The sequence below is a fragment of the Thunnus maccoyii genome, chromosome 19 (assembly GCF_910596095.1).
Source record: "Thunnus maccoyii chromosome 19, fThuMac1.1, whole genome shotgun sequence".
Taxonomy (NCBI): domain Eukaryota; kingdom Metazoa; phylum Chordata; class Actinopteri; order Scombriformes; family Scombridae; genus Thunnus; species Thunnus maccoyii.
This window is the reverse complement of record NC_056551.1, coordinates 16,657,295-16,683,261: the sequence shown is the minus strand read 5'-3', so window position 1 is coordinate 16,683,261 and position 25,967 is coordinate 16,657,295. Positions and strand designations below refer to the sequence as shown.

The 25,967-nt window shown below is 40.4% G+C and overlaps 1 protein-coding gene across 1 annotated transcript in view; it reads left to right on the top strand.

The window, feature by feature from the left end:
* LOC121885546 (astrotactin-2-like) overlaps nt 1–25,967 on the top strand; it is a 287,798-nt gene that overhangs the window by 236,792 nt on the left and 25,039 nt on the right. The window contains exons 18-19 of the mRNA XM_042395105.1: nt 7,736–7,869; nt 9,536–9,684. Of these exons, the coding sequence (XP_042251039.1) occupies nt 7,736–7,869; nt 9,536–9,684 (283 nt within the window). The remainder of the gene's footprint in view (nt 1–7,735; nt 7,870–9,535; nt 9,685–25,967) is intronic.

Here is a 25,967-nt window from a genome sequence, read left to right as displayed (position 1 = left end):
CTACACAAAGTCATATATTATATACCTAAAAAAGGGATTACTTACAAATTCACACATTCACTGAATGATTAATTAATAAAACGTTTGCATGCAATTTAGCATGTGACATCAACATAGTGTGAAGCAAATGAATGCAAAATTTGTTTTGCTGTCTTGTGATAAAAGTGTAGGAGACATACATTTATTCATCAGGTTATTTTACTCATTCACAATTATGTGCCATGTGGAAGTGGCGTAATCCTCTAATACTGTACATATCCGTTGTCCTCTAAGGCATTTAACTGATGCAGTTGTAACAAATCACCTCTAGGTGGCATTAGTTTGTTATCTTTGACCACTGGAAATGAGCACTGTAATACAGAGGACATAAAAAAGATGACATCATGGTTTTCTCCCCTTGTGGGGAAGTCAATGTGTATATGTGTGAGATATATAAGTGTGTCTGTGTCTAAACAAGCACACACAGCTGAATGTAATATCAGCGTAATGGCCACATGTTGTGTTTATGATTCATCCTGTATGAGAAGTCTTCCCTAAGGTAATTTAGAAGGGGGTTCTGGCTTCACTTGACATTTAGTTTACCACATTTTGTTCTGTTTGGGCTTCATCTTGACATTGTCTTGCTACTCAACATCCGGTGCATGTCTTCCCCATGTGTATGTTAGCCAACACAGAGCTGTTTGCAGGTGACTCACACCCAACACGCACGCATGCACACGCCATTGGGAGCAGACTGGTTCACGCTTCCCCCAATCAAGCGTCTAATTACCTTACCTTCTGAAATTACTGCAGACAACAACAATACCAGAGGCAAAAAGACAAACGCACACACATATATATACGCTCATGAACACACACACAACAAAGCCCCCCTGTACGTGCCGCCCATAACAAGCACCACAGCCCCAAAGAAAAGAAGGCACAATCAATAGCAGACGGTCCCTAGTGGGCTTCATCGATAGCTAAACGTGAGGAAGAGCAAAATGTCTCTTTTTCCCTCTCTTCCAAACACCTCGCTATCCATCCCTCTCTCTCCCCCTACCCAACCCGTGGTCTTCTGGGGATGTAGAGAGTGAGATGTATGAGGAGGAGGAGATGGGGTAGACTGCAGTGGATTGCTCTGGCAAGCCCTTCTGAGGTAGCTTGAGGCAGGATTATTAGCTTCTTATTGATGTCATCGACCTCTTGGGAGGGAGGAGAGTCCATCACTCTGCTCCTCTTTTCCTCTCTTTCGCTTCTTCTCTTTGCCCCAACTGCTGCTGCTGGTCTGAAAGGCACATACGTATATTGCATTAAGAGACTAGCGACACAACAACCTGCCCCTCCACACACACACAACCGCTAATTCTCTCTCCCCCTCTCCCTCTCTCTTACCCTGTCTTTGTGTGTGTGTGTGTGTGTGTGTCTTTCTCACACACACTTTTGCTAGAGACTATCTTTCTACTTGGCTGGGTCTATTGGGAAAGACAGCTGCCATGTTGCAAAAGCTTTCTCAGAGATGAGGTTCTTTTTTTTGACCCTAAACCCCCTGAAGTAATCAAAATAGAGGCTTAGTTGTCCAGGTTATGATAAGGTGGACTGAGGTTATACCTATATGTGTATACCTATTTGTATGTGTCTTTGTATGCCCACTGCCGGGTTTACATGGATCTGTCACTCTTTCCCTCCTCCTCCCTTTCTCAGCTACCTCCATCTATCGGCCTCTTCCTGGCTGCCTGACTGTTTGACAGGACATGTCATGTCCTTTTCACATCAGTCTACTCATTATTAAGCCAGAGGGGGATTTTGTTACAAGGTGAAATTAACTCTTTCCTAAAAAGGCTACTATCAAGACAGAAGAGAAGGTGAATAAAAAGACATATCCGCCCTCTTAGCTTGCTCTGTGTGGCTCTGTCAAAAACGAAAATGGGGAATAAAGTATTTCTTTGTTCATATGTCCAGTATTGACATTAATTGAATCAATTACTAATTGAGGATTTGAATAATACCTGGAAAACTGATCCTGTCCTCAGACTCGGAGCCAGTTTTATTGCCAAGTAGGTTTCCACATACAAGGAATTTACCTTGGTGTTGTAGTGCATAGCAGACAAAATATACACAAAATTAAGTAATCCTAAATAATATAAAAAAGAAAGAAAGAAATTTACAATAAAAAAAACATGTAAAATATATTATATAATATATAAGTGAGAAGAGCTGCTATATATTGGACATATTGAACATACTGTCTCACTTACCTCTAGTGTATCTCACAGATTTTAAGATATTTGCCACCAATATATTTGTCTCCGCAATACACTGGACGTGGATGGAATTTAGTTTGTGCTTTTCACAGCATTGAAAAGCTACATTAAAAAAATATACAGCAACATCTCTTATAAGAAACAATATCTTTATTCTGGATTATCCCCAGACCTCACTGTCAACTTTTGTTATTGGGACTATTTCTTCAGTAGGAAGTAGTTCCAGATGAAAACGGTTCACAGTGAAATCTGTGGATTATTCGGAGTAATGGGGTCACTTTTTCTGGAAAGAGATGTTGCTGTTGAATGTTTTAAGTGTAAATTCTCCATTGTATTAGTATGGAGATTTATATCTCAAAACCTTAACAGATAAAAACAAAACTAACTGCCTGGCTAAATACTCATGTCAGGTTCGTTTTTTAAAATACTGAATAACATGTGGATGTTTTAATTTATTTATTTTTTTGGTTTATTATATCCCTAGCAATACAATTATCTGTGAAGATACTTGTCTCAATAACTTGTATGATGCGATAAACTAAACATTATGCATTCTTTAGTTGCTTGTATAACTGAATTTGTAGCAATTTGTTCTTCATTGACTTTACTCGTCTGTAAGAAACCAAATAATTATGTTTAGCACTTCAAGGAAAGGTTTGAGATCTATTCCCTCTTTGTCTTAGTATTGAATACTTCTTGATTTGCTCTGTTCTCGGGTTTGGCTCAGTTTAAACTTGGTCTTGACTTGAATTTGACTGGAACCGGTCTTGGAATTGGCTTGGACTCGACTAAGGTGGTCTTGCTTACAGGCCTGTTGTGTGCACACAAATACACACACGCACACAGATACTCCCCTGTTTTAATGCCAGAGAAAAGTACCTCAGTGGATAAATAAATAAGCTTATGCCTGTGGAGCTTGCCAGTGGTCCTGTGTCCTGTGTTGCTGTGACTGAATTATGGCAAACCTTTTGAACAAATTGGTTGTGAGTCTAATGGGTCAGAATGCTCTATATCTTGCCGAGTGGCCGCTGTCATGCTCTCGCAGTACTGCAGCCCCTCACAGGGCCGTGTCTAGAACATTTCTGGGGGGGGGGGGGGGTAGCTTTCAGAGGAGCACATTAACATATACCTAGTATCTTGTCAGCTTCTAACTAGCATTTTCCCATTCTGATTATGTAAGAAGAACACCAAATTTTAAAAAGCAACACATCTTGAAAATCACTGCAAACTCAAAGCAATAATCTGCCACGCAGCTCAATCCAGCAGCTCTCACAATCTAATGTACAGATGGAAAGAAAAAATGTGAGTTTCAACTGCAGGAACATTACTTCAGTACCAAGGAGAGTGCATGCTCTTATAGAGCAGTTTCATATCAACTCTGTATGGCCAGTAAGTGCATTGTTCTTGTCAATATTTTGTCCATAAAGCATCAATTACAGCAGCAATAGTTCAGGGTTGTCCTTTATACTCTAGTCCACAAATCAGCTTCACGGACACTAAATCCCAGGTTGTCTTCTTTTAGACAACAAAAGACACAACCCCACCTCCCCACCCCCCACCATATAATATTTTTTCACTTCCCTAGCCTATGTGCTTTAACAATGAACATCTGCAACACTGATAATTATTACTATGTATAGAGGGTAATGTCTAGCAAACTGTTCTTGTCATTAGCTTCCAGTAAAATTGTCCAGTCATCTCAGATTCTGTATTCAGCATTTCATTTTCTTGTTTCATGAGGGCTATTAGTCTAAATAATGAAATGCTTGAACTGTTTCCTCAGATTCATCAAAAAAGATAAATAAATAAACCCTTGGGCAAATAAGAAAAATAAGACTAAAAACATGATATACTAGGGTTGGATCTGTCATTGCTTTTAAATCATAACAGAAAACAAATTGTATTTGTTTTCAGTTAGATTTGTATTCCCCTTCTCAGTTGTCTCTTTTAAATTGCTGGCTTAGTTTGTTGTTTTGTAACACATAATAAGATAGCAGACTAATAAAAAGGTCAATTTCCTTTGCTGGAAAGGTCAGGTCAGATTAGCTTAGAACATCCCCAGACAGAATTGGCACACCTAAAAACCAATACCTGCTGTTTGAGGGTTCTCCAGTGACATGGCAATCCCCCATCAACCTCTAGGTGAACCAACCCTCCAGCTGCCCCCAGTGTCCAATTTCCTGGAAGTACTACTTCTTATAAGGTTCCTAGAAGCAGCCCATTGGTTCCTTTGTTAACACCATTAGCCCTGAATGATTGGAAAGTCCACATAAACACATTTGTGTCCAGGCACACACACACGTACACACTTAGGTCACCATTGATGGTGTCCTGTGTGTGCTGACTTAGACTCTTTACCACCACTGGTGATCATCTTATAAATCAATACTGTGGGCCAGCTGGCCAGTGTTTTCATGTATTAGCCTCAGAAGACGGACAGTAATATGGTCAGCTTAGACTAGACAAACAGATTAATACATTAAAGAGGTCACAATGGCCTCCCATGCCTTCTTGTAAGTCACGACAGGCTTCTACGAAAGTGAAAGGTCCAAATAGTATTTTGGTGCCAGTGAGTCTGTGGGGTCTAAATGACGTCAAGGCTTGGAATTTGCGGCTGGAGTTGTGCTGATGCTCAGAGGCCTTGCAGTTCACTGATCTTGTCTTCTGTTCAAAGGAGGGGGTGATTACATTTCGGCTCAATTTGTTCAGTATCGATAAGGTCAATGGAGATGAATTGTGGCACATTTGTGAAACAGTAGAACCGTGTGTTATTGTAACCATAAGGGCATCACCAGTTCCTAAATGCAAATCTGTCAGGGCTGCACAAAAAACTGTCTGACACTGTTACATTTGAGGCTCAGATAGGACATTCTTTGTCAAAACACTGGCTTTTCTAATATGAGCATAATGGATAATTTCTTACCCCTGTTAGGCCAAGATAGAATGTATATGGATCTATAGTGTTCTGGGAAATGCATGATCTGCAGTTAATCAATAAAGTATAGGGTATCCTCCTCTTTTCAGTTATGACTTATCTTGTAACTGCATTGAACACATGGTAGAAGTAACCTCTCCTGGGCCTTTCTATTTGTCTGTTCATCTCACTAAAGGATTTTCCTTACTGACTCAAGCCCCTTTTTTACTTGCACCAGAAGGACATATTGCTGTCTTCACCACCCCACACTTGACATATTATCACTTAGCATGTATCAGCTAACTATCATTTTTTCTTGCTTTTCTCTAAACCCTCATCTCTGCTTTACCTCCTGTGCCCCCCACCCAACCCCCCACCGCATTCTCTAAACCACAATTAGATTCCCTGTTTACCCAGTGGAGACTGGCTTGCATTACTCTTCAAACATAAACACGGCGGTAATCGCTTTGTCTATTTTTCACATGTGCAGCCATGCAATCAAGCGCGCAGACCCATATGGGTTTTTTCTAGGAATCTGGTGATGGTAAACGCATGGCGGTCCTGTGGTCTTTTCTCTCTTTCGCCCCTAGCAGCGGAGGTCATTTCTCATTTCTCATATTTGTCTAGTCTGTGTGCGTGCATAGACCTCGAGTCCAGGTTTTTCTTGTTGCCTTTGTCTGTGGCCTGCTTCCCATTGACATGAGGTGGCAAGACCCCTGCTGCTGTTGTTTTCTGGCAGCAGTTAGCCACATGGGTTCAGGCAAGGGGGGAGAAATGTAATAACCTTTTTCCCCTTTTTGGTTTGCCAGGGGGGTTATTATATGGCCATGGATTACAGTGCTTGCCTACCCCCCTATAATAACTGCTCATTCAGCAGGCTCATTTAGAGGGGCTTGTATTGGAGGATAAGTAATGGGAAAGCCTTGACTGCTGAAGGATCCTAATCCTGTCCCCCAAGGTGGGGAATGCTTTGAGTTGGGAGTCTCTTTTTTCACACCTTTGTTTCCTTGTTTATCTTGTTGATTTTACTGTCCTATTTCCTCTGGCCTCTCCAGCCTCATCTTCTTTTTTTTTTTTTACACTCTTTCCTACTCTGTTGCTCATTTAGGTCACTTTCACTCTCAAGATTCTTTGCCTGGAGTGAAAGCAAGTGGCATTGGAAGAAGTCAGTTCCCATGAAAGACTGTTGAGCCTCCTTTACAGCTAACAATGCAGTGTTGTGGAAATGCTAACATCAGCTTCTAAGTGCATACCCTGACTCTTTTTTTGGCTAAGTTTTCTGCCTCTCTGGTCAGGACTATGCCCAAAATCATCTAAAATGTCACTTCCACTAATCAACACACTGCAGAAATCTTCCCTGGCATTTCTCCAATGAAATGAAACAACCAACTGTGGAAATCAATCATTAATTTGAGTGTGTGCTTGTGGGTGCACGTTTGCATGTACCCATGTGTGCACGCTGCATGTGCATTGTTATCTTAAAGATGTGTGTGGTCTCATCAGTTCCTTTGCTTTTGGATAAGTCAATGTCATGGTGTATTGGAACAAAGGAGTGGCTCCTCTCTGCTTTTTGTTGGATGCCTGGTACCCAGTGATAATGTTTCCGCATGGTTCCAGCATCCTATTTTTGTGACCATGATCAAGCACATCTCCAAAGTTGTCTGCATGAGGCAGCACTGCCAACCAGTTAGAGCACATAAATAACTGAGTGCTCCATTGATCCATAGTGTGACAGGGGGAGCCAGAGTGCTTGCGAACTCCCTTGAACTCCTCTCTATCATGCCTGTGGCTTTAGGGAAAGCCCTGACATTATACTTTATTGCTTTGACGGTTATATTGGCATTTTGCTGCCTTTTAGAGGATGACTGAGCCTCTGCCTTTCATTTTTCTTTCGCCCGTTAATGAAGCAGTACAAGGAGATGTTAGGAGATGACATCATCTCCTAACATCTCACCACCCTCCCCTTCCATCCCCTCCATAGACAGACCGACAGCGACACAGACAGATCCACACACACGCACGCACACACAGACACAAACATACGCGTAGAATGGGGGAGGTGGGGAGTGTCACAGCTTTCACACCTCCATCAAGTCACAGTGCATCTATGATATCACAGTGTAAGCTTGTCGATGTTAGTGAGATGTTCCTGCCTTCCGGTAATTGGGAACGGTGGTTATGAAAAGGTCACTCTGTGTGTGGGGGTGTGTGTGTGTCTACCTGTACTTCTATCTTTGTGAGACCCATTTTGAGCTCTAGACCTTTAGAGAGAGGACATTTTTGCAAAGTGAGGACATTTTGGTCAGTCCTCACTTCTTCAAAGTAAGCCTGAGGTATGACATGTTAGTGCCCATGGTTAATTTTAGGCGATAGGCAAAAGGAAATGAATATAGTCAGTGGAGAGTCATGATATGTACAAAAGTACAAGGATGTGTGTGCCAATGTGTGAGCTGGGATATGGAGGGCAATGGTGGAGAAGGTGGGCGGGGTGGGAGATGGGGGTGGGGCAAGGGTAGATGGACGGGGAGTGCATGTTCCAAGAGATAATTGCATTTCTCTCACCTGTTACCCTTTACAGGCCTTCAAGAGCGCCACAATGAGCTCATACTGGTGTGCTGGAAAGGGCGATGTCATTGATAACTGGTGTCGCTGTGACCTGAGTGCCTTCAGCAAAGATGGCCTGCCTAACTGCAGTCCCCTTAGGCAGCCAATGTAAGTGTGATGTGACACCATGACACCTAGGAATTCATGCACAAGAGAGATTTCATGGATGCATGCACTGATGCACTGCAGGCACACTTCCATATGCACGTGGAAATGCACACACATACACACACACACACCTGTCTCTACCAACTCCTGGGGCACTTGAGAAAGTTGTAGACACAAGCACAGTCCTCAAAGTTCTAATAGCTGTCAGTCAGCCCTTACACCCCTCTGAAAAGAACATGCTCTCATTCAAGGTGTCCTAATAATACTCTTGAGGCTTTTGTGAGTCATCCACTCCAGCTATTGTTGCCCTGAGAACTTTCAAAGAGAAACTGGAAGTTGAAAGGGCAAGACTTCAGAGGATAAGGCTCTTATTAGTATATTGTGTTCCATGTATTGGCAAAACAATACAAGCTTAACAAGAACAAAATATAGTAGTAGCTGCAAGAGAGGATTCTGTGGTCCAAGACCTTTTTTGCAAAGGCTCTGTCCACATTATCAACCATAATCAAATGTTTTGCTTTATTCTTGCTGCTGAAATTGCATGAGTTCCACACCATGTGCAACAGATTTAATGGCAGAGGTGCAAGAAATGGAAAATAAGCCTTTTTTAAATTTTTGATTGTCCACAAAAAGTCTTTGTGGGCAAGTGTGCGACATGTGATTCTGCAACATCGACTGTGGCCACTATGCAGAAATCACCTCACAGCCCAGTGCTGTTCCTGGGGGCTTGAATACATAGTGTTACAATACATACTATCAAGATGAATACTGAATCTAAAGGTTTAAGCCAACATGGACAAGAAGTCCTTAAAGTGCACAGGAAAACAGTGGAGGTTTGAACATTTACAGCTCTATGAACACCGGGAAATTAATTTCTAAATACTTAAAAAAATTAAAATACTGGTGTTAAAAATAGTGTTTTTTTGGATATACGCATTGACAGTTGAGACATGGATTATGTTGCGCAATTATTGCACAAGCTGTTTGAGATATTATGGCAGTTTTGATATTGTTTTGTTTGTGGATTGTGGTTGTGGAATTGGAGAGGAAGGGCATGTTACTGCCACAACCAGAGTTTTTGTCAGGCCCTCCCTGGGCCCATGCCTACTGGCACGAAAGGACCAGGGAAGAGTCACTGCAGCAGCCAACTCTCCAACTCTGGCAAGTGCTGGAGTGTTAGACCGGTAATAACCTGCAGTACTTATTATTATCTATGAGGATGAAACCGAGCGGTATTATTTTTATGAAAGAGGGATGACCTACCTCTCTCACGCCATTGTCACAGACACAGCTGGAGGGCAGGCAAAATGGAAATATTGTTCTTTTATCTCTTTTGAAGGATTAAAGAGGGAAAACTGCACAGGGAACACTGCTGGAGAACAGGTGGCATCGGAATGCTGTTTTGTCAGAAGCTGCTGCCATCCTACTGTTCCAAGAGATAGAGGCAGAGGTGTGACAGTTTTTGCTCCAACAGGACAATAACCTCATGGGGTCCCTTCTAGGTTCAGGCCCATACTTTACCACTTCGCACATACACACACACATATATACACACAATTTAAGTTGTAATTCCAGATGGGGGCAACAGTTGTGGTAGCCTATATAAATATACTATTTATACTTGTTCCATTTCTTATTCCTTATCTTCTCTGTGTTGCACCATTAGTTTGCGCTTAGCCCCTTACCTGGAGCCCTCGAGCACGATGGTGGCCCTGGAGTGGATGGATGTGGAGCCTCTGATTGGCTGCAAGATTTCTGACTACATCATCCAGCATAAACGAGTGGAGGACCCCTTGGAGGCAGAGGTCTACACAGGTATAAAAAGTAAATTCCAGGCTTGAGTTGATTTGGTTTTTGTGACTGTATAGATTCAAATACTATTACAGTGTTGTGATGAAGCCAGGTTGTCTGTTGGTATGAAATTCTTTTTTTCTCAGTGCTTTAAAAAATTGTATCCTGATTACATTTTTCCATTTTTTTGTTTAGCTTACTTAATGTTGGTCTTCATTATTTGAGTGATTATTATTGTTGTATACAAATATTTACACATACAAATACAAGAACTGAGAAAGAGAATTTCTGTATTTTAATCATATGGTTGGTGGTTTCATAAACTCTCATGGGTGATGGTCATTAGCACTGTTGGTATGTTTGGAGGGTGCATGTTCCTCCATGTTCATGGGTATCCCTTTACTGTCCATGAATGTTGGAATTAGGTGGATTAGAACTCTTAATTGTATTAGTGCTGTGATAGCCTTGTAACTATTTTAAGTTTGGGAAAGTTTCATTAGATTTGGTGTTCCATTGCACGTTTCAACTGGAAATAGGAGGAAATCACATTGTTAACTGTGTTCACATAAATAGAGTATCAGCTATGCATGAAGTTACTTAATAACTTTGCACTGGGACATTTGAGATCGGATCTTGATTGTAGGGAAACCGAAGGCCCGTGTCAGTCGATGTATTGTTGGGAAATCAGTGATGAACCATGCTTTATTTCAAGATGGAATCAGAGATAACTAAGTTCTCTTTCAGGCTTGTTGTGTAACCTAGTTTGCTTTTTCTCCCCATGAGAGTATTCTTTCCAAAGGCTGAAGAGATGAAGATGGTAATGATAAGAAGGGCAGATAGGAGTTAAATGCCAAGGATGGATAAAATAAAAATATTTAATAAGTTGATTGGATGACTTACAATGGGAAGAGTTAAAGTTATAATTGAAGGGAATGTGGTTAAAATTTTGGTCTGGATACCGAACATAAGGGGGAGATTAGATTGAGGATGGGATAAGATGACGCAGGGCAATTTATCAGGCGCCATAAATGGTGCTGACCATTGTGCCGTATGGCTAGGAAAGTGGTCATGGTTGTGACGAGGGGCTGGGGTGAGTCAGAAGAGGGGTGATAGGAATTTAATAATATTGGAGAAATTAGGTGGTCTGGAAGAAGCTGGCTTTAGTCATTGGGAAGGATGGACAGGCCATCCATCACCCCTGAGAGGAGTGCTGATGAAGCGTGGGCACCAGCAAGCAAGGAGAGCGTACAGACAGCTAGACACAGGCATGCTGGCAGAGGTGAGGTAGGAAGGGGCAGATGGTGTGGGTGACTCACTCTGCTATGTGCCAGTCACCACTATAAATCATGTCATAACAGACAGTGTAATACAGATTATAAGTCACTGTCTTCGTCTTTTGTCTTATTCGCTTCCTTTTTCTGTCTCTCTTTATCTCTCCCTGTTAGTCATGTCTGTCTTGTTTACTCTCCCAGCTTTCTTTGAGTATGTGGACAAAATTGAAATAGAACTTTGGTGAGTTTTGAAAAAGCTAACTTAGTTGAGTGCATTGAAAGACATTGTGATACTTGTGTATAATTTACATGTGTAGAATGAATGTGTGTGGACGTATATGACCCTGTGGGTGACGAGTAGGTAATGTCAATTGACAGGGAACTCTGGCAGGCTATAGCTTCTCCTTCAGTGGAAACATAATGTATCATGAACTGTATGGGCACACATCTGGATGGCTCCCACTTTAACTGTAAATACTGAAAACTGTAGCTACTCAAAAACCATCATTGTTCTCCAATATTGCTGATACAAACTTGGAAAGGATTGCAGGGGTAGATTTATGAAATAATAGGGGCCTCTTAAAATGATGAGATCTTGTTCTCTGGACTCAGCAAATAAAAGGGTATAGTGTTTGAGAAGTATCATTTTCTCACACTTACTCTGACTTATTTTGAAATTATTGGATTTGTACTACCCACTGCTGGCTTCTTTTTTAAGGAACATCTTTGAGGCACTTTCTAGGAAAATGGAATACTGACACCAAAAGCTGAGCTAAATAAGAAGTCCAGTTTAGCCTTGCACCCTGCTCACCTTGTGGATACAAAGGTGCAAACTCATCTCATGCTCTCAAGCTCAATCATTCCTCACTGCTTTTTTTCTCAGCAGTTCTCCTTTTGACTTTTGCAGACAGAAACACACATACATTTCCCCTATGTAAGCTGCCAGTGAAACCAGTCTTCTACCATTGGCCACTGAGCAGCTCTAATGGAGCAGTTTGGGGATAAATACTTTGCTCGAGGGCATCTTGTTGGTTTTCTGGAAAGCAAGTGTTTCTCCTTCATTTTTCCCTGTTCATATTTTCCAAGACTGTGTGATGATTTGAACCAGTGAGCTTGCAGTCAAGCCTTCTTCTGCTAACATCTAAGGGTGGGTACACACTAAAGGATTATTCGGCTGATTTACAGTAAACCATATTTGACAATCTAGACAATCGTAGGGGAAAAATCCTGATCCAAAGGATTTGGATAGTCAAGGCTTATACTTGGCAATATAGAGCAGTGTGAGGTGTTCAGATTCATTTATACAGTGTTAAAGAGGGGATATTGTGGAAAACAAGACATGGGGTGGATTTTGCAGAGATGTTATTAAGTGCTGCAAAGACATGGTACTCCTCAATTTTGTCACGTTTGTCAAGTTTTTACATGATCAAACTGCACAATTTGAACAATTTGAATTTCCACCCAGTTTGATGTCACAAATGAAAAGATAATGAAAATTATAATGGTCAATAATAAATTATCGTATAAAATAAGGGCAATTATTACGGACATTAGAATGCCAGAAGTACTGACAGCTAATCACAGAAGTACAAACAATATCTTTCAGACATATACAACAATCAATCAAAGCATAAAATTAATTATCATATTGAAAGGACATAAAAGCACACCAAATAGCTAAAAAAAAAAAAAAAAAAAAATCAAAATCAAAAAGAGATACTCATGCCGCAATATGTGCTGGGACAAACCAGCAAAAAGGACAATGACATGGACAGAGCCACTGAAATCAGAGGGCAGATGAGACATAGACAAACATGGGGTGGTGGAGTGACAGGACTTTGACCATCGTGGGCATCGTCAACAGTAAGGGCAGCACCTGCATCCAGGGGATGGAATTCAACCAGCCCAGGCATCCACCGAGGCTGGAGGCTGCATCCGCATCCATTGCCAAGTTGAAACACTGCTTCGGGCTGGTGTCTGAGAGAGAGGAAAGATAAACAGACAGCTACACACAGACACTCAGCCATGCTGAGCATGAGTCACACACCCAGAGCACACACATTCAGCAATGTGTACACTCACAGAGTGAATGTGGAGACGCAGACACTTGGATGCAGCTCTCAATGGGTTCCCGAAGCCATATTTCTATGTCAGTGCTGTCTGGACTAGAATAGGAGACGAGACTGTATCCCTCCTGAGCGGCACATTGTTAAAGTCAATCAATTGAAAATGAGAATAGATATATCTTGATTTTTTTTTTTTTTTTTGGCTTAAAGATTTCTGCAGATTTGGCTTCTGTAATTGCAAGGGGGACTTGATTCCAGTAATTTAGCTCATTAGGAAAACTCTGTCTGCTACCTGCCATTATCATGCTGTTACTTTTTTTCAGAGCTATCCAAGCAGCCTAATTTAAAATGGATTAAAGGTAAACATCAACTGATAATTTATTATCAATTGAATTTCACATTTTTAATTGAGATATGCACTTATGAAAACAAACAATCTAGTTTAGTGACACCCAAATGCCTACATCGAGTCATATACTGTATTTATTAGTTAACTATTGTATATGTTGGTGTATCTTTACTGATTAAATTGATGTAGAAAAATCCCTAGCAACATTAGCAGAGTAAGAGTCATTTACAAATGTCATCACCTCCATGGGGATACATGGGGGTAAATTTTTTTGTAAAACCACCAAAACCCACGTCGTCATTTCAGTTATCACTACACATGAGGAGGTGTATCTGTTTTTGCATTGCAGTGAGTTTTTCCACAAGCTGGATAGAGAGTTTTATCCATGTTAATAAGCTGATTCAAATGATGTAATATGCCACCCTTTTGACTCGTGTTTTTCATCCGTAACAGCTTCCTGCATGAATGGATGCAATCATAGAGTCCTTGAGTATCTTGACAGTGAATGGTTTCTTCTTCTAAGCTAATATCCATAAATGTAGCAAATGTGACTCCCTCTTGCTTGACGTAAACCCTGGAAATTATATTGCGCATAACATAGCATAGGGCTGCGCATTTTCTGGCATTGGGCATCAGTGCTGAGTGGAAAAGTCATGTCAAAGTTTGAGTGTGTTGTTTGGAAGTGCCCTCTTAAGTTATAAACCCTCCATCATTCTGGTGGGTGGTGTAAGGATCAACCGTGTTAGCTCACTGACTGTTTCTAATGCTGCCGAGGCCTCTCCCTGCAATTTGTCATTTTCTAGATCAGTGTCCTCTGTCTTGCATCTGACTCTAAACACAAATGCATCATCATTCATGACATCAGAGTCACATTTTCTGCAGCCATAGGTTTGACTGAATATAGCTCTGCATTTGGCTGTAAACAAAGAAAAGGACAGCAACATGTTGACACAGTGCAGAGCAGTTTACATTTCTACCTGTCTTCCCCTTGATTCAAGAAAATAAGGTGCTATAAAAGGTAACGAAATGAGATAAAAAAGCTGATTTATGTGTCAGGATGTTACCTTGCTTTTTTTCCACTTGCTGTTTCCATTATGGCTAAAGCAACCATCCACGTTCACTGATATGGCCTCTGAAACCAGGCAGCACTAGATAACATTTTTCACTTTTCACATCCTTTGTTGACATCTCTCACTATTCTCTGTCTCTTTTAGTTTGTCTTTGTCCATCTTTTTTGTGTATCAGGGAAGCTTCAGAGGGATCATGCTGTTTTGTAGCACCACCCTGTCCCTCTCACATCTGTACAAACCATCAGCAACAAGGCTCCTGTCTCCAATCCCCTTAGATCACCGCACTTACAGTGCTCTTAGAACAAAAAAAAGACATCTTTCCTCAAAGGCTTCTCCCTGGTCCCTCACAAATCTTCTTCTGAGGTCAGCAGTGACTGGGAGATAACCATGCTGCTTTGATGTGCACAGACAGCAGCTGAGCCCTTCATAGGTCTTGTTGTTCATATGGACATGATGCTCTCCTGGCAGCCTTCAGTGGCCCCACCACCACCCAGGTCTGGACCCATATTTACATGGTTTTAAAGCTCACATGTAAAGAAGAGAGAATATTACACTATGACAATGCAGCCCCTGAAACACCTCATCACTGTTTACCTTTCTTGACATATAGTTATCATTCCAAGAGCAATTTTGAATTAAAAAGATGCCTTTTGGGGGGAAAAAAGGATTGAAAAGCTGTTGCTTGATATTACAGCAAAAATCCTGAGGCCAACAAAGAATCCTCTCTATTAGTTTTGTTTTCCATCATTACTTCAAGGCTGTCAGCACCAAATCGTAACAGATAAAATGTATCAACAGGCTCTCATTTATTGACTTGTATTATGTCCTCCCACAATAACTCTGACATACACCAAAGTTGATCTTATTGCTTATTAGCAGTTAATCACAAAAATTGTCTGCTCACTGGCACTTAAAGAAAAAGGAAAATCTCTTGTCAGTAGCAGGTACATATCCCTTCTGTCTTTGAAAGCCTCCTCTGCCAGGAATATGAGCAGGCAGGTGCATGGTCTGGCCCTGATCAACTTTGTTACCTCCTGACAACTGCCTGAATACTACTATTGCTGGAACCACCATCTCGATACTATAAATGTTGCTATTAATTGGAAGTATCAGCTACAGTATACAACAGAAGGTGGGAAGGGTATAGGTGTCTTAAATAATGTGTGTGCAGCAGCGTGCATTGTGGAAAATGTAAGGCACTGCTAAGGCTGTCATTTATAAATATTTTTGATTTTTTTTGCTCTGATCCTTGCCCTTTACATAAAGTATGTACAGTACATGCCAACCAATCAGAGAAATGAGAAATGAGAAATTACCTCTTTTGTCAATCCAAAATGACCATGGAGCACAAGAGTATATTTCACATAGGGTGCACATAGAAACTGCACATAGAAAAATGTGCACGGTGGTCACTCGGATATGTCCATGTGGCTGTTTTTTGATTTACTTTTATAGCTCATATACTTTTATACTATGTAGTATATTTACACTTGCCTTCATCTGTGTTTGATCCCTCTCCCCAAAAGGAATTGAATCAACCAATCAACTTGCTTGATGCACAGATCCGAGCGATGCGTTCATGCGGCACGCTGGCTTCTCTGCAAATCTCTGCAAACTAAGGTTACCTGTAACATCTTTGGAAAACCATACCGCCTTTGAGGGCAAAGGGGGAAACCCTGCCATCAAACAGAGACAACGTCACTAAGGCAACTCACTCCTATTAGAAAGAGCCCATCTGAAATACTTGATTGACTGTGATAACAACAGAGCAACACTCAACCTTACCCTGTAGCACACAGGGATGCTATCACTGTCCACTTATCACTCAGTAAGACACCCCACAACCATGACAGACCCTGCACACCTAGGGCAGATCCATGGAGAGGCTCAGGTCAGAACAATCGACCTATCCTTGCAGAAAAGTTGAAGGTGGGGACACTGTGATATTACAGTAATTGATATATAACAGTCACCTGATTACATAAAACAAAACTACTAAAAGAAAGAGATAGAGAGAGGGAGTGCAATTAATCCATCATCTAGTTTGGGGGAGTTAGTGCTGAAGGGGCGCTGTGGAACCACATGCTGTAAAGCAAGATACAGCAGTACAAAAAGTGATCGACTGAACATAGCAGTCTAAAAAAGCACTATACTTACTGTGGAGTGTGTTTGAATGGAAAGAAGAGTGTCCTGCTTGTGAGATACAATCATAAGCCAATTGTTTTGATTTCACCATAGCTGTTAGCTCACAGAGGCTGTGCTCAATATAGGACACAAGTGATGCATAATTTCCAGTTGCTGGCATTCGAGAACAGGTGAAGCAGGGGCACCCCCTGGCTTGTCAGTTGTCACCAAAAGCTAACAGCAGGAGGGGGTTGGTATTGCAGACACTGTTGTTATTGCCGAGATCCTGGTCCGGAGGGTTAGCGTAGAAAAGGGCACAATGCTGCTGGTGCCACATGTACAGATAGAGCAGACATAGAGGGATCATCTATTCCTATAAGGCCAGTGTGGCAAGAGGGGCACTGACTCATTGTGATGAAGTGTAGGTGAAGATGAGGTCATCCTAGATTGCAGTTAATCATCTCAAGTGCAGAAAAAAAGCAGATGCAAAGGTGAAATTTGATGCCCATATATAATCTCCAAATGTGATAACTTATTCCGATTGGCAAGCAAATTCAAATCTAAATTTTGGTGCCCTGCTTTACAGCCCTGGTTAACAGTGGTGTTTAAATATTTTGCAGAATCATTTACTCCTATATTACCCCTTCCTGTCTACTACTCCTCATGTTTCAAGATATGAAGCAAAAGTCAAATGACACCCTGTTGGTGGTATGTCTGCCTGTAAATATGATTCAACCAAGTGACCAACGCTATAGGGAAAAGCATCATATTCTGGAAACCCTATATGTAATCAGTATTTAATTGTGTATTGTATCAGCCGCAGAAAGCTACATCTAGATTGGCAGAGGTGGAAAGTATACAAACATGTCAAACTAGCTGGAATTAAAATATAACTGAAAAGTATCATTTCAGACGGGAGTGTCCACATAAAGTATTATGTACAGCTACTACTCTGTCCCACATTAAGCTCTCTTTCTTTGCTTTTTTACCCTTGTCATTTCTGCTAACAATCAATAAGAACACCATATGGAGTTTTGTATGTACACTTAACACACTTTTGGGATTACTCCCACTTTTCCTCCCTTAGGGCCTTGGACCCTTGTGAGGTTTCTCTTACAAGTCTCTTCTCCACCTCTGATTTCAGTCACATCAGTGATAGATATGCTAAAATGAGTGATCCACTTCACTGGGGCTCAAACAGGCCTCTAGATGGCACACCAAGGCAGAGGCAGCATTCACAGAGAAGCCAGTTAGATAGGCAGTGCTGCTTTATTAGTCTGGGGCTCAGCATTCCTCTACAACAATAGGTCAAACCAGCTGTGATATGTAAGGAGATATTGACAATCACAGATGATATTAAGAAATTTGATAAGAGCATTAAAATGGACCAATGCTAGAAAATCTCTAGAGGCAGCTTTGATACCTGCAACACCGAAAAACAAGTGACAAAGCAACAAAAGAATTAGCCATTGTAAGTTGTGTAAATGATACTTTATTGACATTGAAGCTGTGTCCTTTGAACCTGTGCTTTAAAGCCTGCAATCGAATTTCAAATATGACCCTTTAAGGATCTATTGATTAGGCATTTGTAACAAGGCCAATACTAAGAAACATCTGGTTTAATTTAAATTTTAATCATCTAAGGTACCACAGCATCCACTGCAGATTGTTTTGCAGGAGAATGCAAGTTATATTTTGACTATATGGGAATAATTAGTGGTTTACCTACACTATAATGTCAGACATCCTTAAGCTCTGTTTCCTGTCTCTCACTGGGGGTTCCCAGAAAAAAATGGAAGGCGCCAAAAATGTAATGAAATTTGTCTAATGAAAGGCTTAACCAAAAGTACCTCTTATTGGCTGAATTCAGAATGCTTCTGGGTTCCATCATCACATTTTTTATAATCCCTCTATTGTCTCATCAGCTGCTAATTTGGGTGGCTTGTCCTTAAATCACAGTTCTGCTGAGGTGACACTTTTTTGTGAATGTGCTCATCAGCGTAGCACTGTGCTTCCCACAACTCTTGCACAAATGCACACGCTTAATGCTAATTAAAAACCTGTGAGTCTCTTTGTGTTGCATCACCGCTGTATGACACCTGAGTCTGTGGCACCAAGAACAACCGAGGGCAGGACAGAGCAGGAGAATTACAAGGATTGGCAGGAACAAGAAAGTGAGAAGAGATTGCATGAAAATGTGGAAAGGCACAGTGAAGTGAGAAGAACAGAGAAAAAAGGGGCAGAAAGGATAAGACAAGGAGGAGAGGGAAGAGAGATCAAAACATAGAGTAGAGGAAGGGGGAAGCAGACAGCAGTAGCACTGAGGGTTACACATCAATGATGTCACCTCATGCTGGCACTGTTGGACTGAGAAACAGATTAGCCATTTGATCTTTGCCCTTATTTTAGTTCCAGTTTCCTCCTCCCAGCTCACCCAGCCAGGTTATTGGGATACATGGCATGTAGATCTTCTTCTGCTTCACTCTCCTCATCTGTCACATACCTCTCTACTTTCCTCATGTCCCGCTTTCTTCTGCGATCAGGGTCGGTGGTATCCCCCTCCCCTGTTTATGTAACAGCTCCATTATTGGTTGAGACCAAGAATGCCCCCCAATGCGTCGATAAGCCCTCATTCAAAGAGATTGAATTATATGGAGATAAACGGTGTCCTTGAGCATGGGTGCAGATAACAGATTGGAGTGACACAGCTGACTCTCTTTGTTTTGTTAATTAAAGATGACCTCATCGCTAAAAATGGACGCTGTGCACCTCCTCGTCACGAGCCTCGCCATCAGCAGATTGCAGATTGCAGGCAGGGGGCCAAGGGCTTTCTGCATTCCCTTTCCCTTTTTGCTTTCTTTCCCATTTTGCCTCTTCACACACATTGTTAGTCTCTCTCTCTCTTCGCCGTAGGTCTAGACTTTCTTGATTTAATTCTTCGTCTTTGCATCTCTCAATAACCATTACACTCCCTCAGTCTCCTTATGTTTTGATATAGATACATAAAGTGATGTGTGTACATGGAACCTCTAACTCACATTAATGGATTTGTGCTGGACATATAATTGAGACGAAATTGGTCCAAGATACTGCAATAAGGATGCTGCTCATCAGCGCCTTCCTTTTCATTCATCATACTGTGTTGTCCCCATCAGTCTTAATGATACTAATGAGATCCTTGAGTGTTATGACGCACTGACACAACTTATGGTGATCTGGACAAACTCTTTGCTGAATTTGGTGCTAGCTAAAAATCAATTTTTAAAACACATTTAAGTATTAAATTGGGATTGATTAATCTCATTTTGCAATTCAGGGCATTACAAACACTTACAGAGCTAGAAATAAATATTTACTCACTTAGGACTTTGCACTCTGTATTAGTATACAGGAAAGGACCAACAACCCTGCCTAGATTTGTTTAGAAGCTATGATAATCATTGCACGGACACATTTTGGTGGTGATGCAGTAGCTGTGTAAAATCCTCAATTAATTCTCATGAGATTCTCAATCAACCTGTATTTTCTCTCTTACATCTGTTAAATCCAGTGTTTTTGTATGTAAATAAACATAAAAACATCCACAGCCGTAGAAATTAAACAATTAATCAATTTTGCAATGAAGTATGAATTAGGTTGCCAGTACACCTAGATATATATCTTTTTTTCTCTCTTTTTTTGAGACAGTGACATAGGTGTTGATTCAAATTTATACCTTTTTTTTGGTGCTTTAGTTTGTTGTATTGTATTGTATTGAAAGCTGTTTCTAATACTATGTCTACCCCTGAAGTGAACTTTACTTCTTCTGGCATGTGTTTCTCTTTTTTTACACTTTTTAGAGATGACTATCTCTAAAAGACACACTGTAAACAAACTTGAATACACTCGCAGGCCTAGCAACATTAAGGCTACAAACAACCCCTAATGCAATGATCTCTCTATTAAAGAAGAATTCCTGATGTTGTAAACACATAATTGTCTAGTGTTCAAATATAAGACAACCCCCACTTTTTCAAATGTAACCCCCCCCCCCAAAACATGGTACTGTAGTCTTACATTTCAACTCAGTACACTGGCATGGTAATTTGTCCTGCATAGCTAATGTGACAGATCTATAATCAAATAGCCCAGCTTTTCAGTAATCAACAAAATATTTCCATTGCGTTTTGATGCAATGTTGATAGAAAATGAGTTCATTTAGAACGAAAGCATCAACATGAACAATACAGGGACAAACTAAGGAGTCTGACCTAAATAAAGGTTTTGCTTAGCCTTTTCCACATGGGAGAAACGATAGAGAGTTCTGCCTGTAACGCAAGTTCCATGGCTACAGGGAGTGCCTCCTATAGCCATAGAACAAGGGTTACAATGCATAACCCATGTTCTATGTCACCTTCTTGTCACTTTATGCTAGAGGAGAATAACAATGCATTCACCATTACTGAAAAATCACACAGTGACTATACTAGCCACTATACTGGCAAAGCTAACTGGCACAAGCTAGTCTTAGTGTAAGAGACAAGCAACAATTGCTCCTCCTACACGAGTTTCCTCCTAGTGTCTATGCCATAGAACTAGTTGAAGCCATTAGAGCCCACAAGTCTTGTGGTAGAGCAGGTGGAAGATGGCAGTGCACATCAACCAGTCAATACGCTGCAGCATCACAGTAAGACACAAGCCAACAGCCTGTCAACACCCACAGGTCTATTCTTAGTGCTAAGTACAGACCCAGGGGGAGACAGAGCCACAGTAAAAGGAGCCAGGGGCAGTAAAAACAGACCACACACGGGTCACATCAAAATGGTAGACATGGACGCAGGGGGCCATTAGTCTGTGATGAACCAACACACCTGACCCAATTTCTTGCTATGCAGAAAGGGCAGAGGCACCCCATTGTCACACAGCATGTCATTAGGTTGTTAAAGCCAATGTGCTGCATAGTTCATGAGAGGAATCCAGGAATGTCCAATACAAAGAATGTGACTAATAGCCACGACATTGACCATGTTGCCACTGCACAAATCCCAATGTTAGACTGAACTAATATACTCTTTATGGACCTCTCAGCCAAGAGAGGGTCCTTACCCAATATTTGAGCTAAGAATTACCCCAAGAGTTTTTAATCACTTTACAGGCGTTATGTGTACAAGCCATACAGATGTAAAGACTCTTCAATATATTGCTGTGTGTCACTGTATATATCTACCATTATAGATTTAAGATGAAGCTGATGAATGTGAAGAATTGTTCAATACATTCATGTTTGCATGATGCACCTTTCAGTTCGACTATCAATGAGGAGCTGCATATTTATCATTTGTGTTTTTGGTTACAGCTGCAGAAATATTATAATACTGTGTATGATTGACAGGTTGACAGTAAAATCAAACATTATATGTGTCCTAAGGGATAATCAAATAATGAATTCATCAATTTTATCCATTACATTTGCTTAACTTTTTTGTACAGTATTTTCATTCAGACCCATATATGTTGCTTTAGCTTCTAATATGACATCTTATCTTTGATTATACCATGGCCTGGGGAAAACTCAATTATTATTAGCTGGAGGGAAGTTGATTAATTTCAGATAACTGTATTACTGATGTAATACTCTTATTAGTCTTGTAAATTAAAGCTTTAACAAGATGTAAGTGTTCGGCTGAGCTGTCCATTGTATTACGTAATGCTTAACAATAACACACAAGCTCATCAGTCAATACATTCAGTAAATATTTTGTAAAAGTGGTGTTTAGTAGATAATTTAGTTAGTAAAAGATACAGTGTTAATTCATTTATTGTCCTTGGTACAAATAAAATGACAGATGATTGCCAGTTTGTTGGGAAAATGATAAATTCAGAGGGATTATTTGACATCACTGCCAGGATTAGAATTTGAATTGGACAGCTATGACAATGTCTGTTTTGTTTCTTATATAGTTTGTACCTGTTGCGTTTGTGATTTATACATCTGTTACGTTTCTCTGACTGTGAGTCAGCTATTTATCAGTGTCTAGACTACAGTCCCTCTCTAACATAATGTGTGTGAAAGAAAAAGGAAAGAAATAGGCCGACTGGCAGTGGGTCGTCAGCAGAGACTAGTTCAAGCAGAGGCCAGCCCAAATAGTGTTTTCCTAGAAGACGTTCTTGTTCAAGTTTGGTTGTTTGTTGATGATCCGCAAAGGAAGCAAATCTTGAGGTTGTCGGCTGAACAAGACAAGTAGGAAAACAGGTGTAGGCCCTCTCTCAGTCCAGCAGTAACGTAACAACCAACAACAAATTCTGATGTCTATGAGCACTGAATACACTTGGGGCTCTTAGTTAAATGATAAGCACCATCCATGCAAGCGGCCAAAAAGAATGAAGGAAAGTAATAACGTGAGCCTTCTTTTCAGCATAACACTATAACTGCTGTAGGATCCTGTCAAATACAGATGCAGATGTCCTCTAAGTGCTGTCGCAGAAAATTTGCCTGTAAACACTCTGGACTTAGGAATGAAACACACAAACACACACAGAACACTTTTTGATGGGAATCGAAGTACAATTACAAAATGCAATGTACATTACATTTGGAGAGAGCATTACCTGAGATTTAGTTACAGATCCATTCACAATTTATGTTTTACAGCAAGACACACACCTCATTACAAAGATTGGTTGTTTTGAGATAGCATGATACTGTCCACCCAAGCTACTAGCCTATTGGGTCATTATATGTATTACTTCATGAGACATAGTTCAACAACATGTTTTTCACAATGAACCTATCAGAGAACAGCATATACCACAGAATCAGCTCTTTTGCTTACTCCTAGCCTTTTTTCTAGGTTAGTGTCCTCTTTACACATGGCAGCATGAATCAAAGTCCAGCATATGTGTATAGTGCATGCAGTCTGACAGAGGTTAATGTATGACAGAGTCATGTAGTCTTTCATAGTAAAGAAATCAGAATTAAAAATGGTCAACCCATAATGCTTCATGCTACTTAACAGGGTCAGTGTTGCTTAGTGTAGAATTTGGCACTATATACTATCTTATCCCAATTGAAAGATGGAGGCAGTGGATTGGCATATCCGAGTTTATGCTAAAGGTACTAAAGGTTAAATTCTTGGAGCATCATGCTTTTTTAACCATATGCTACCTTCATTACATTCATCATAGAATCAGAGAACAAGTAGTGGACTGCCTGTCTGTTGATATGCTGATGATATACAGTTGTACCTTTCAGTCAAGCTGAACAAAACTGTTGACTCAAATTGGACAGTCAGCACTCTGGTCTGCTTCCAGAGCTGCCAACTCCTGGCGAGTGGATCACAGATCACTGTACATTTTCCTAAGACTTTGTTGTTCGCAGACCATAAAATTTGTCACACCTATCAAAAAGTTATTTCAGCCTGCCAACTCATGTGGAATAGATTATTATGTGAATGCAGAATGTACAGTATTGATGTTTGGCGTCTAGACTCTGACCTGCAGGGCAGAACACTGATGGCTGAAGTACACCGCCATGATATATATTTGGATATGTGACAATATATGTACGTTATAGGATATATGGATCAACAAGAGGAGTAAGCCACGTGAGCATAGTGGTAAACATGAGTTGGCCTGAACTAGCACACATGCTTATTTTTGGATAGGATAGCAAAATGTGAAAAAAATACCTGTCCAATGTAAGCTATAGCAAGTCAACTTGTAATGTTTCCATAATAAGTTTATCATAGTTGATTGAGATGTTGATCAAGGTATACTGAACAAAAAAAAGTTGTCATTGTAGTGCCTTGACTTTTTGATGACTTAGATAGCAGTATCAACTTGTAAATCTTATCTGAAGGCTTCAGGAATTTGTGACACCTTGTTAGTGACTTTAGTTGAGCAAGGCAGGCGAAGATCCTTGCTGACAGATGAAAAGAAGTAGCTAGCAACTCAATATCAGAAAAGACACAGGACTTGAAAGTCTACACGCAGGCCTTCACAGGTCTTCATGACCTGATACAGGATGGTTATTACACAACACTTACATTGTATTTGCATAAGAACAGTTTGAATTGAGTTTTTGTGTGCACAGGGTCAATAAATTATTATTATTATAACATGTTACTCCATTCCAATCTATTGTAGCCTTCTCTCTCAAACCATGAAAAAACTGTTTTAAAAATAAGTGACGTACAGTATTTGTTTGCCAGCAAAATGCCTCAGCAGGGTTGTCCAAAGGGATATCCCTCTACCTGATTAGAAAAACTTTGACAATTATATGCAACTCGACCTGTTTGGAGAAATCTGTTTCCCACAGTGCTTTGTTCCTACCTCTAGATTTCTGCATTAAATCCCCACTCCTCAATTGCAACCCCATCCCAGACATAAACACACTTAAATGACACACTTCTTTTTGATTTTTGTTTCTTCTTCTTCTTTTTACCTTTAAATCCTGCCATAGATGGCATTGTGTGATGTTAGGTTCCATGCAGCAGTGTGTGTATACCTGTGTTAGATCTAATTTGTGTGTCTCTGTGTGTGCATGTGTGGATGAGAAAGAGGGGAAGGGAGGTAGGTGACGTTGTGTAGTCTCAGTGTGGGGAGTGGAGGGTTGAGTGCTGACAGTTTAACAGAACAGGCACCTAGCAGGTTTGGCAGCCCACAGGAAATATAAAGCTTGTGATTTGTTTGTTAATATAAAGCCTGTGTTTTGTTTGTTTAAAATGAGTCCACTGTGCAATTGCTTTGGCTGATAGTAGGCCGATAGAGAAAGAGATGCAGTAAAACAGAAGGGAGAAAAAGGGTACTTTAAGGACAAACAGGATCATGGTTTGAGTAAGAGAATGAAAGATGAACATAAAAACACAGAACATGTAAGAAAAAATAGATCAGCACATAATGTAGTGCACATGTTGATAAATCCATGCAGTACATGATCATTTGATTTAAATATATTATTACAACATACTGTATGTCAACTTAAATTGTGAAATGATAATGTAAATGATAACCCAACAAACAGCCACCCTCCACCACTTCTAATTGCTGCCGTCATGCCCACATGCACCCAGATTTGCACTACCAACTACGTCTGAGCCCTATTTCAAGATATTAGTGACCTGATGGTCATTCGTATGTGACATTAATACAACACCTCTTTCTTTGAAAAACTTGAAAATACAAAATTGGTTCTTTAGTTGTTACCAAGATGTAATATTTAACATTGTTTCAATTAAATGACATGGAACATAATATTCTTAACAGTATTGATAAAAACAAGATATTGTCATTTATAATAGAAAACATTTTACAGTACAGTTTTTGAGGTTTTTTATGTTTGATTTTCTACTGGTAAATAATTCACTATATAAACCAGAGGTAACAACTGTAGAAATGGACAGTTTTAACAAAAACAATAGTGCCATGCATGTTTTTTTTTAAATAATGC